At 40.7% G+C, this 12,347-nt stretch overlaps 1 protein-coding gene across 2 annotated transcripts in view; it reads right to left on the minus strand.

Moving 5' to 3' along the window:
- Window positions 1–226: 226 nt before the first annotated feature.
- The window catches only part of LOC148096512 (protein NLRC3-like), a 45,428-nt gene continuing 33,307 nt past the window's right edge, over window positions 227–12,347 (minus strand). The window contains exons 12-13 of one of the 2 annotated variants that reach the window (XM_087836679.1): window positions 1,311–1,357; window positions 227–1,156 (exon numbers count right to left, since the gene is read on the minus strand). In XM_087836679.1, the coding sequence (XP_087692805.1) occupies window positions 573–1,156; window positions 1,311–1,357 (631 nt within the window). In that variant the 3' untranslated portion in view covers window positions 227–572. The remainder of the gene's footprint in view (window positions 1,157–1,310; window positions 1,358–12,347) is intronic. The other variant, XM_087836680.1, reaches the window with a different exon arrangement.

Genomic DNA, 12,347 nt, shown 5'->3' on the forward strand with positions numbered 1-12,347 from the left:
GGATTTTCCTTGTTTGAGGTGACCAAATACTTATTTTCCACCCTGATTTACGAATAAATTCTTTACAAATCCTACCATGTGAATTCATGGATTTTTTTTTCACATTCTGTCTCTCACAGTTGAAGTGTACCTCTGGTGCAAATTACTGACCTCTGTCATCATTTTAAGTGGGGGAACTTGCACAATCGGTGGCTGACTAAATACTTTTTTGCCCCACTGTATATAATCCATACTAATGATGAAGGAACTGAGCTCACAGTCCATTGTTCATTCAGTGAACTACTCAGTTTATTTGGGGCCTCAGAAATGCTCACTCTGTTTGTACATCACTGTCACCAATAGACTCATTCTGCTGTGTGGACAGGAACACATGTGACATCACTTCCTGTTTGTTTGTGACTGAAGAGGAAGAAGTTTACAAGGAATCATTTAGAAGAGTTTCAAACATCAACTGATTGAATCCATGAATCTGAAAACGTGTTTGTGAGTGAAAGAGACAGACATGTACAGACTGAACTATCTGTTCAACAGTCAGAGTGTTTCTCTAACAGGAGACACTCTTTACACCCCACTCAGCACAGGGACACTGAGGAACCACGAGACAAGACCATAAACCCAGGATAAAGAGGTTCAGTGAATGTGGTGTTGAAGGTGTGGAGGTGGATCAGAGTGTCAGAGGAGACTCTGTAGAAGGACAGAGTGCCAGCAGGACAGTCCACATACACTGCTGCTCTGTTAGAGACAGAGGAGGAGGAGGAGGGGGAATGGCGAAACAGAGAGGAAAAAATAGGAAGTAATAACGGAAAGGAGAGGGGAATGGAATGGAATGGTCTTTTTTTGTGCCAGACAGAGTAACCAAGTCTTCTGCAGTTCAGACTCCAGGACTGATCATTGAATCCAAACACACAGTCACAGTCTCCTTTCCTTCTGATGCTTCTGTAACTCACTGATATATAAACGTTTCCTCTCCACTCGACCTCCCAGTAACAGCGACCAGTCAGACCATCTCTACACAGCAGCTGTTCCCAATAATCAAATCTGTCTGGATGATCAGGATATGACTGAACCTCCTCCACATGTGTCACCTTCCTGTTGTTGTCAGACAGTTGGAGCTTTGTGTTCACTGTGTTTGTGTCGATTGTGAGTTGACAGGAATCTGATGGAGAGAACAAACACAATCCAGCTGCAGTTATTGATCCATCATCTGTTCATTGATTGACACTTTGATGATGACTCCTGACATCAGAATGATGAAGATGGTTGAATGTGTGCTGCTTTGTTGTCATGAATCCCATTAAAAACACACTTACACTTCCTCAGACCTGGTCTCAACCATCGGACTCCAGCAGGCTCCACCCTGAAAGGAGGAGGGGGGTCAGAGCAGCACAGTCAGCATGCACACATGGACATTACATGGCTCTCATACTCAATGTTCCCTCTAATTTTTCATGTGTCTGAGCAAACACACAAACTCCCTGAGCGATCCCTTGGACCACTGTGAGCGACATCAGACGTGTGCACTGTGATCACACCAGCATCGAATCCATGCAAGTTACATGGTTTATTAAAATAATCAAATTACAGCATTTACATTTATGTTAGGGTACTTTTAATTAAATGCTTTAGCCCACTTACAATAAAAATGTAAAAAAATCTAGTCATTGACCTGTGCAGTATGTTAACACTATTGGAAGTAAAAATAACTTGAACTTTTTAGCTTTATATATATATATATATATATATACACATATACATATATACATATATACATATACATATACATATATGCTAGGGGTGCAACGATACACAAAATTCACGGTTTGGTTCGATACTTTGGTGTCACGGTTTGATATTTTTTCGATACAAAAAAAATGTTCATGCCTTTTTAATTTGTCATTTATTAAAATTATAAATATATATTTTAACTCAAAAGTACAGTTTTTAAATTTAATGTTGCTGAAACAACAAAATAATAAAAAAAAATAAATCTATCTGATGGAGGAATCACTCATCTTTGGAAAAGAGAGTTTATTACAGAGGAATGTCTCTTTCCAAAATAAAAGCTCTACTATACGCTTCTTCTGGGCTATATTCTCAGCAGCATATTAAACATATCAGGTCCCCATAAGGAGAATCATGTGCTAACGGCTGTCTAAATGACTCGGGTAAAGTTTGTAGCATGCGTGCTTGTTGTTTTTGTCTGCTTCCCCTTGTCTTTGCACTAGGATGATGTCGGAGTAAATGTGCAGTCATATTCGTTGTGTTCCCACTAGTGCTGTCAGCGTTAATCTGAAATGACGTTAACGCCACAACACGGCAAATCTCCATTAACGAGCTACCGCAGATTGCTCCGTGCGTGGGGCTGGACGGCGTCAACACGTTAACGAGCTAACTGCGCTAACGCAGTAGTTCCCACCAATGTAATTGAGCATTGCGTGGCACATCCAACATACTTATAGTTTTTCCATGACGCACTTACCTTCAGGGTCATACGTCACATGAAGACCAAAATAGCTCCAAACGCCAGATCTGAATGAGGGTGGGGGAGGTTCAATTTGCAAGGAGAGCTTAACTTCTGTCTCGCTAGCTTGCGCTGCGCTCAGTGAATCTGCGTTCGACTACTCCGCCTAGGCTGCACTGTCGAGCGCAGATCCACTGAGCGCTCAACACAGACAGCATCGTCAGAAGGAAAGTTGATAAAATAAATTAAAAATGTTGTATTGTTCGATACACATGCGTACCGAACGGAAAGCACTGTATCGAACGGTTCAATATCAATACGAGTATCGTTGCACCCCTAATATATATATATATATATATATATATATATATATATATATACATACATATACACACATATACACATATATATATATACATATACACACACACACACACATATACACACACACACACACACACATATATACATATACACACACACACATATATACATATACACACACACACATATATACATATACACACACACACACACACACACATATATACATATACACACACACACATATATACATATACACACACACACACATATATATACATATACACACACACACACATATATATACATATACAAATATATATATATAAGCTCTGACTTGTATTATGAGTATGAGCATGTGGTCTGGTAGCTGCAAAGTTTTTTGGAGCTATTTTTTTTTTTAAATGCAGCCAATGCGCTTTTAAACAAACATTTCAAACTATTTACAGAACAATCAGCTGTTCTGCATTAAATGTGATGCCACACAAATTATTTGTGTCACTCCAAAAACAATTTGTGTCCATTATGAGATGAAGGAGAACAACAGTGTGATACCTGCAGGCCTGACAACAGGATATTTATGGTAAATAAATGGTAAATGGCCTGTATTTGTATAGCGCTTTTACTAGTCCCGCCTAGGGACCCCAAAGCGCTTTTACACGTCCAGTCATCCACCCATTCACTCTCACATTCACACACTGGTGGAGGCAAGCTACAGTTGTAGCCACAGCTGCCCTGGGGCAGACTGACAGAAGCGAGGCTGCCATATCGCGCCATCGGCCCTTCTGGCCAACACCAGTAGGCGGTGGGTGAAGTGTCTTGCCCAAAGACACAACGACCGAGACTGTCCGAGCCGGGGCTCGAACCGGCAACCTTCCGATTACAAGGCGAACTCCCAACTCTTGAGCCACGATCACCTTCACTCCTGTAACACCCCTAACATTCAGCAGTCGCCTCATTGTTCTGACACAAACAACAAAACTATTGACTACACTACACACTAACTACACACTAACTACACAAGATTTGCGCTAAACGTCTCAAATCTCTCACATCTCAAAACACCGCCGTCATTTCTAAAACTTCCCCCGTTTCTTAACAACTAGATGCCATGTTGCCATATCATTTTTTGATTGGTCGACATGGTACTTTTTTCGACGAATAGGAAAGGGAGGGTTTTTTTGGTTTTGTTTTTGCTCACAGGCGGAGAGTGCTTTTGAGCGTTTTCCTTATAAAACGCCGTTTTTACTGTTTCTTCCCGCAGTAAATATAAACAACGACAGTATTCAGGAGGAAAAACAAACATTGCAGATATTTTTATCATAACTCTGGTTTTACGTGGCCGATCAACACAATTTAAAAACTGGTATAAAGTCCACACTTTTCCCGTCAGTTGTTCTGTCTGTCCTGCTCACATCTCCAATGGTTGTACACGTTGTCATTAACTTCACTCCACATCAGCCGCTTTACTAAAACACCGGTGTCGGCACATAAGGACGCTGTCAGAGCCTGTCAACGACATTGATTAGCTGCGTATATACGAATGTGAATCGCATCATTGGCTGGACTGTGGGATAAGGTGGCATTGTTCTAATCCCATATGGAAGCAGCCAGTGACTTACTGACTAACACTGCAAAACAGAATTGTTAAAGTATTAATTTCAATTTCAATTCAGGTTAGATTTTTTTTTTGTGCGCAACGCAGATTCTCTGTGCGCAGAGACGTGCCAGCAGTGCGCAATTGCGCACGCGCAGCTTAGAGGGAACATTGCTCATACTGTTAGACTCTGATAAAAGAACAGTGTGGTGCTAAATAATAAATGACATATTTGGATCATTCTTGCTTGACTGAAGCAGCAAGGATCATGATCACACATTTTCCTCTGCAGTTGAAATGCTCTGCTTATCAATACACTTATAAGTAAAATGGTGCAACCATGCTTTGACTATTGATTTATCGCTTTGACGACTGCTTTAAAATAAATTAACAGATCCAGGATCAGTCCAAGTCATCACCAATTTGATCCATGTATGGATTGAAGTGTGTGAAAATGTTGGACATATTATAAGACAAATGCGTGATTTCCTGATGCAAACAATATGTGCATATTCTGCAGCTGTACATTATATCCATGGCATATGTTAGTTCTTGTCACCAAGCAAAGACATCAGTGCTGACTATGGTGGGCAGAGCCATTGTCAGGATCAACTGTCTTGTTTTTGCATCTAGTGAAAGTAGTTGAAGAGTATAGATATCTTCATTAAATATGGAGATACAATATCAGTCTCAGTGTTGGGAACAAACTTTTTTAACTTTGCAGATCAGAGGTCTGTACTATGAAACAGTATTTCATCAAGTAACTTCAGAGTTCCTTGGTTTTCTGTACTACGAATGAATTCCCAAGTCACATTTGCCATGGTAATTTGGGCCTGAAAGATAAACAGTTAGGAAGTAAAGCTTTACAATAGCGACTAAAGTTTTTGTGTTTGCATCAAATTTGCACATAGAGTAAGCCTAGGTTTGAATTCTGTTCTTTCATGCACATTATTGAAATGTTCTCAGAATGTGAAACACCACTGAGGCTGCAGCAGAAAGCAGAAAAGCTAAAACTGTAAAACTATATTTTTAAGAGTGTGCAGCCATCAGCTTGGTTAATCTGACTTTAAATGAATATGATATGTGGCACGGTGGGAACATGAGTTTTGTTAAAACCCAACTACAGCAGAATGTTATGATCTCGCACGTATATTTAGGGCTACTTTCAATTAAATCAGCAACGTGTAAAATAACAGGATATCAAACTGTTTGTAACTGCACACACACACACACACACACACTAAAGAGCAGTAAAGTTTGAAGTAAATAAATAGAAAGATTTAAAGAGTCCACCTCCCTCCATGATTTGGATGTTCCAGCTGTGACCATATCTCTTTTATACATTAAGAAGTGTTTTTATCTTCAAAGACACAACTGTGTATGTGGAGTTACCCCACCTCCTGCAGCCTCTCCTCTCCTCTTTGCATTTACGGAACTAAGAAACCTATGAACATGGAGTTTAGAGACCAATTTCCAGGTCACATTCAGGAGGTGCTAACCAGGGAACTGAGTAAATTCCTGAGACCTGACGTGCTCCGTCTGTTTTTTTTTTTAAGATTTGGCACTACAGAATGTGCCAAAGTTTGTTAAAAGACAGACAGGGCCAGCTTTTATGCAGTATGGATTTTTCACACTCAAGTCTTGCACTGTTCAGTTTTATTTAATTTTATTATTTCTTATAAATTCTCCTTAAATTACAGTTTTGATTTCTAATTTTTTACTTTAGGTCTCATTACGGAAATACAATTTGCTGTAAAACTGATTTTATTTTTTGTATTGTTGTTAACCTAATTTTTGTATTCTGTGTGTGGAATTTGCAAAGGGCTATAAAATAAATATATTTTTTGTAATCTTGCGCAGTGTGTTTGTATGGAATAATAAGAATTGTATGGATTAAAGTGATTGTTGATTGAGCATTTATACACCGAGTGTTGTTCTTCCTTCAGCCCAAAGATTAAAGAATTGGGAGATTTAACAAGGACAAACAGTGAGCAGGGAGTAGAAGATTTTACTTTGTTTTGAATTATATTTTTGACTTTCTTGACTTTCTCTCATTTTTGAGAATACAAAAACTCATACCTTTACTTCAAAATGATACACAAAATACCCCGAAATGAAAAAGTGAAAACAATTTGCTTCACCCCAGTCTGAGATCCAGAGCGCTCTGGAGTAGAATGTCTCTACATACCTTCATCTTTCCCACTACCCTAACTAGTCTCCCAGTTCCTGCTGCCAAAAACATCCTCACAGCATGATGTTGCCACCACCATGTTTCACTGTAGGGTGATAAGTGGTGTCTGGTTCCCTCCAGACATGTTGCTTGGCATTCAGTTCAAATAGTTCAATCTTTATTGCAACAAACCAGATTATTTCTCATGGTCTGCGAGTCCTTTAGGTGCTTTTTAGCAAACTCCAGATGAGCTGTCATGTGACTCTCTGACCAAGGCCCTTTCTACTCCTGATCACTTAGTTTGGGTATTCAGCCAGGTTTAGGGAGAGTCCGAGTGATTTTAACTTTCCATTTACAGATAAGAAGGCCACTGTGTTCATTGGGACCTTCAATGCGGCACCATTTTTCCAGATCTGTGCCTCAGTACAAATCCTTTCTTAGGATGTCTACAGAACTAAGACAAAACAGCTGCATGGTATTATTAATCCAAATCGGAAATTTGGGGTTACAGCGGTCCCTCGTTAATCACAGGAGTTATGTTCTAAAAATAACCCGCAAAAGGGAAATCTGCGAAGTAGCCAGCTTTATTTTTTACAATTATTATAAATGTTTTAAAGCTGTAAACCCTGTCACTACACACTTTATACACTTTTCTCAGACCGGCATAAATATTTTCACACTTTTCCCTCTTGTTTAAACACGAAGTTCAAACCTTGGTAGAAAAATAAGTCATTAAACCAAAAGTCAAACCTTGTTTTCAGGTCCAAACATTTGTTTGAGAAATAAGTATTTGAGAGAGAAGTACAACTTTAGTAAGCTACGAAGCTGCACCGCTTGATGGATTGTTGGAGCATTACGGCTACTATAGTCAGGAGCCTCGCAGAGTGATACGTACCACGATTCAACATAATATTACTGTATTGTGTGTATATACGGACCCACAAATAGCTCCTTTTAAGAGACATGAATACAAGGTGATTTCAAACTCAAGACTATCAGTCATGCATTCAACATTAATGAATCAATGGTACGGAAGTGGAGGAAGCAAGAAGAATGAGTTGAATAAAGTTTGACTTCTCTGACATTTTTTCTTCACTTAATGCGCCTTATAATCCAAAAAATACGGTAACTTCTACCTTCCTTTAGCATGTCCGGAAGTCCAACTTTTTGTGTGATGGTTAGCATCTTCCACTGCCTCTTGGGTGCTACTGCAGGAGCCTTTGACAGTGCAAAGCATTTTGTCAACATTGTTGTGTTTGTTGGGGAGAAACATTCAGTGCAGCTCCTCAGAGTCACGCTGCGATCGAAGATTTATGTAAATTTGATAAGCAGAACGCATTCTGTACTGTACAGGAGACACGGCACGAGATTGATTGACAATGGTCTACAGCCAATCAGGACGCAGAACACAATGCGCTGTAAAAAAAACAAAGCATGCAAAATTGCACACACACACACACACACACACACACACACACACACACAATCTGCGAAACAGCAAGGCTGTGTAAGGTGAACCACATTATAGCGAGGGACCACTGTTGTCATGGAACGGACATATTATAGTTGTTTAAGAAGTGTTACTACCACCTAGTGGTAACTAAGCAGAATGTCTTTTTTTTTTAGAGGAAGTGGTCTACAGGAAGTAGTGTGTTCTTTAGCTGTTGCAGTGAAAAAAATTGGAATCTGATGGCAATCTCTGCAATCCTAGTGTTAAAGTCCACAATATCGGCTTCATATTGTAAGTTCCTAGGCCTGTTTCTTGGGGGATGAAGTGCTGGGAATAAAGAATGTTAAGCTAGCTGGATAGCTGAAATTACATTGCCTGCAACAAACTTTAGTGAGGACAGCATAGTAAAAGTATGACCACTCAACATGGAAGTTAAGAACGATTGTCACACACTGCAATGAAGGCCACAAGCGCCTCAGCACAAGCTTCAAAGGAAGACAGAGCTGAAGGCTCACAAGTTGAATCGGGGTCTATTTATTCTCGTCACAGCTCAAAGAGGTCACGCTCTTCAACAAGCTCCAGAGTAAGCTATGAAGCAGCCAGGGCACGAGCCAAAGCAGAGGCGGCGAAAACCAGACTAGCATTCACAGAAAAGGAAGGCAAACTGAGAGTCGAAAAGGCCAGACTAGAAGCCAAGATAGATTATATTAATCTACAAAAAGACGCTGAGACCAACATTCCTAATGAAGCAACCAAAGGTAGCTGCCAGTGGCGATAACGGATCAACATTTGACCATGTGATACCAAGTTAGTAGAGACAAGCTTGGCTCAAAACGCTTCCAGCATTTTTCTAGCTGGACCACACTCAGTAAGACTGTGGCACGTCTGTGTCATGTTGCTCAGTGTTTCTCTCACTCCTCAAAGAATCAAAGGTGTGTTGGATGGCATATGTGCAAAAGTGGCCTGTCAGTCGCTGACATTGTCAGAGCAGAACAGATCATCATAAAATGCGTGCAAGAAGAAATGTATTCAGAAGAACTGAAATGCATCAAAATGAAACATGACCTTCCAAAAACCAGCACTCTGTAGAAACTTCAACCCATTCTTCTTGGTATGTTAAGAATAGGTGGACGCATTGGCCGAGGACACCTTGAAAGTGGTGAAGTCCATCCGCTAATAATACCAAGCCGCAGCCATGTAGCAAGCTTGCTTGTTTGTCATCATCATCAGGCTGTGAAGCACCAGGGCAGGCATTTCACTGAAGGTGCAATTCGCAACAGTGGTCTGTGGATTGTTGGAGGGAAATGTCTCATCAGCAGCATCATTCACAAGTGTGTTACATGCAGGAAACTAAGAGGAAGAACCGAGCAGCAACAAATGTTAGACCTACCCACAGAGCGCCTTCAGGCTGACCCTCCATTTTCCTACATTGGCCTTGATGTTTTTGTACCATGGAAAGTGGTGATATGCTGTACTAGAGGCGGTCTACAGGAAGTAGTGTGTTCTTTAGCTGCTGCAGTGAAAAAATTTGTAATCTGATGGCAATCTCTGCAATCCTGGTGTTAAAGTCCACAATATCGGCTTCATCCGTAAGTTCCTATACATTTAATGTGTATTAGTAAGTTTTGACACTATTTTGAGTTAAATCATATGGAAGCAGGTAGATGCTTGTATTTTTTTTAGCAGATGCTTCATTTGTGGTCATGCATCTTTCATTAGAGCAATGTTATTCTCCCAGTGTAATGGAACATGTTTCATTGTGTATTTTGTATTCCTTTTCTTTGTACAGTTTTACAAAAAAGAGAGAGAGAGAATTTATTTTCATCATTAAATCCTGCCAAACACAACAAGCGGTCTGTTTCTTGAAGGATGAAGTGCTGGGAATAAAGAATGTTAAGCTAGCTAGCTAGTATAGCTGAAATTACGTTGCCTGCAACAAACTTTAGTGAGGACAGCATAACTGTATTGTCATTGTTTATACTGAGGAGGTCAGGAATAAGGTCTAACAGTGAGTGTCCACAGCAATCTGTAAAAGATTGGGAGGCTTCGCCATAGTTTGGAGCTGCACTTTATCCAGTGGTATTGGTGATCTTGCCAATCATGACGAAATTATGGACAAAAAAAATGTACAGTCAGATTTTGACCCACCACCTAGAAAGCATCTGATTGGCATCAGCTTCATTTTTCAGCATGGCAATCATACCTGATAGAAAATTACAGTTCAACACTATCATTCATGGTTTGGCTTCCCTGTAGCACAGACCTCACATTATTGAAGCAGTGTGGGATCATGTTAACAGAGAACGAAACAACAGGCAGCCAACATACAAAGATGCTTTGAATGTTCTTTAAGTCGCCCAAAGAACTATTTCTGAAGACTACTTTACCTTAGAGAGATCAGGCTGTGTTGAAGAATAAAAGTAGTTATACCAAATATTGACTTTGAAGCTCTGTTTTAACCTTAGAAATTGTTCTTCCATGTATGCCTGGGTGTTTTAATACAATTGACTATGTGCACGTTAGCATATGCTACTTCCGGTGCGGAAACTCCTGTGGGGAGCTTTGTTTCCGGTGTCCTATTCGCGCCTGGTTTACGGTCCAAAACAAGTTAAGCAAATGAATAAATCAAGCGGTGATTTACATTTCTATGGATGTCTCGGGCATTTACCCAATATATCTGTAAATGATGTTCATCGACTTGTCGATATTTTTCCCCCGCGCCTCAGGGCAAAAGAGAAAATGGACTCAAATGTTATATTTCTCAGCTGTCCCTCGTTTATCGTGGGTGTTATGTTCTAAAAATAACCAGCGATAGGTGAAATCAAGTAGCCAATTTTATTTTTTGACGGTGCAAAACGTTTCGTGGACATCGTGGACATACAGCACTGCACTTCAGAGTCACACTGCTAGCGATCAATGCAGTCATTCTTTACTGTACAGGAGAGATGGCACTGAGGAGATCGTCTGCAGCGATCAGGACGCAGGACACAATGTGACGTAAAAAATAAGCATGCAAACTTGCACTAAAAAAATCTGCGAAACAGCGAGGTAAAAGGTGTACGCGTTATAGCGAGGGACCGCTGTAATTTTGAAGGTAAGTCACAACATACCCTTCGTAAATACTAATGTATAGAAACCCTTACCAGCAATTTTTGTGTGGCTTTTTTCACGGTTTGTTAACATGCTGTGTGGGTGTGTACTTGACTAGCTGATATCGACATAACGGGAAAACATCTGGTTTGACTACTGTTCACCTGTAGTTTGAATGCTGAACATTTGCCTGTTTAAATCATAAGACCAGTCACTATACAGAGATGTGCTTCTGAATGTGGACGATGTGTCTTCTGCTGCTGTGATGCAGTTCTGCTTGTGTTGAGTGATGTAAACAACTGATCGATCTAAACTCTTTAAACGTCAAAATTGATCATTAGATTTTTTATGACACAACAGTGGTGAGTGTTCCCACCTTCTGCTCTTTGTAACTTAACGCCATCTTTCCATTTTCCAGTTTTGGACATGATTGTGGAGTATATCTTCGCAGTAGCGATTGACCGCAAAGTAAAGCTACCGGAAATGTACAACCCCACATCCGGTCTCAAACCAGGAAGTTAGCATTTTCTCGTGCACAGGGTCCATTCACTGTTCATCTATGCAATGTAATGGGATTTATGTCTGTGAAGGTTCTCAGTCATCCAGGTCATCGTAGACTAAGGAGCTTGCAAAGAAAAGCGTCTGGACTTCTTTGAGTTGCTTGAAGATGTTTCACCTCTCATCCGAGAAGCTTCTTCAGTTCTAAGGTCAAATGGTGGAGAGTCCCAGATTTAAACCTAGTGAGAGTTTCCCCCCACAGAGAGACAAAAGGACCCCCTGATGATCCTCTAATCACCTGAGCCAAGGTGTGGAACTGGGTGTGGGTCCCAATCAGCCAGAGTTTCGGGTGAGCTCATTGTGAAACCTGGCCCCACCCTATCATGTGATTTCCTGAGGTCAGATGGCCCAGGATGTGAGTGGGCGTGAAGGCGTCTGGGAGGGATCTCAAAACTGGATTATAGATGGCAGAGAGTTGGTGTCGTAAACCACCGCCTCTGTTCAAAGATGGTCGCTCACAGTGGACATAGATGCTTCTTTCACTCCTCTTTCAAACCATCTGTCCTCTCTGTCCAAAATGTGAACATTGGCATCCTCAAAGAGTGACCTTTGAGCTTTAGATGCAGATGGACAGCTGAGTCTTGTCCTGTGGAGGTGGCTCTTCTGTGTTGTGCCATGCGCTTGTGAAGTGGCTGTTTGGTCTCTCCAATGTAGAGGTCTGGGCATTCCTCGCTGCTGTACAGCAAACACCACATTG

Source organism: Neolamprologus brichardi, chromosome 23 (genome assembly GCF_056152115.1).
Source record: "Neolamprologus brichardi isolate AB-2024 chromosome 23, ASM5615211v1, whole genome shotgun sequence".
NCBI lineage: Eukaryota > Metazoa > Chordata > Actinopteri > Cichliformes > Cichlidae > Neolamprologus > Neolamprologus brichardi.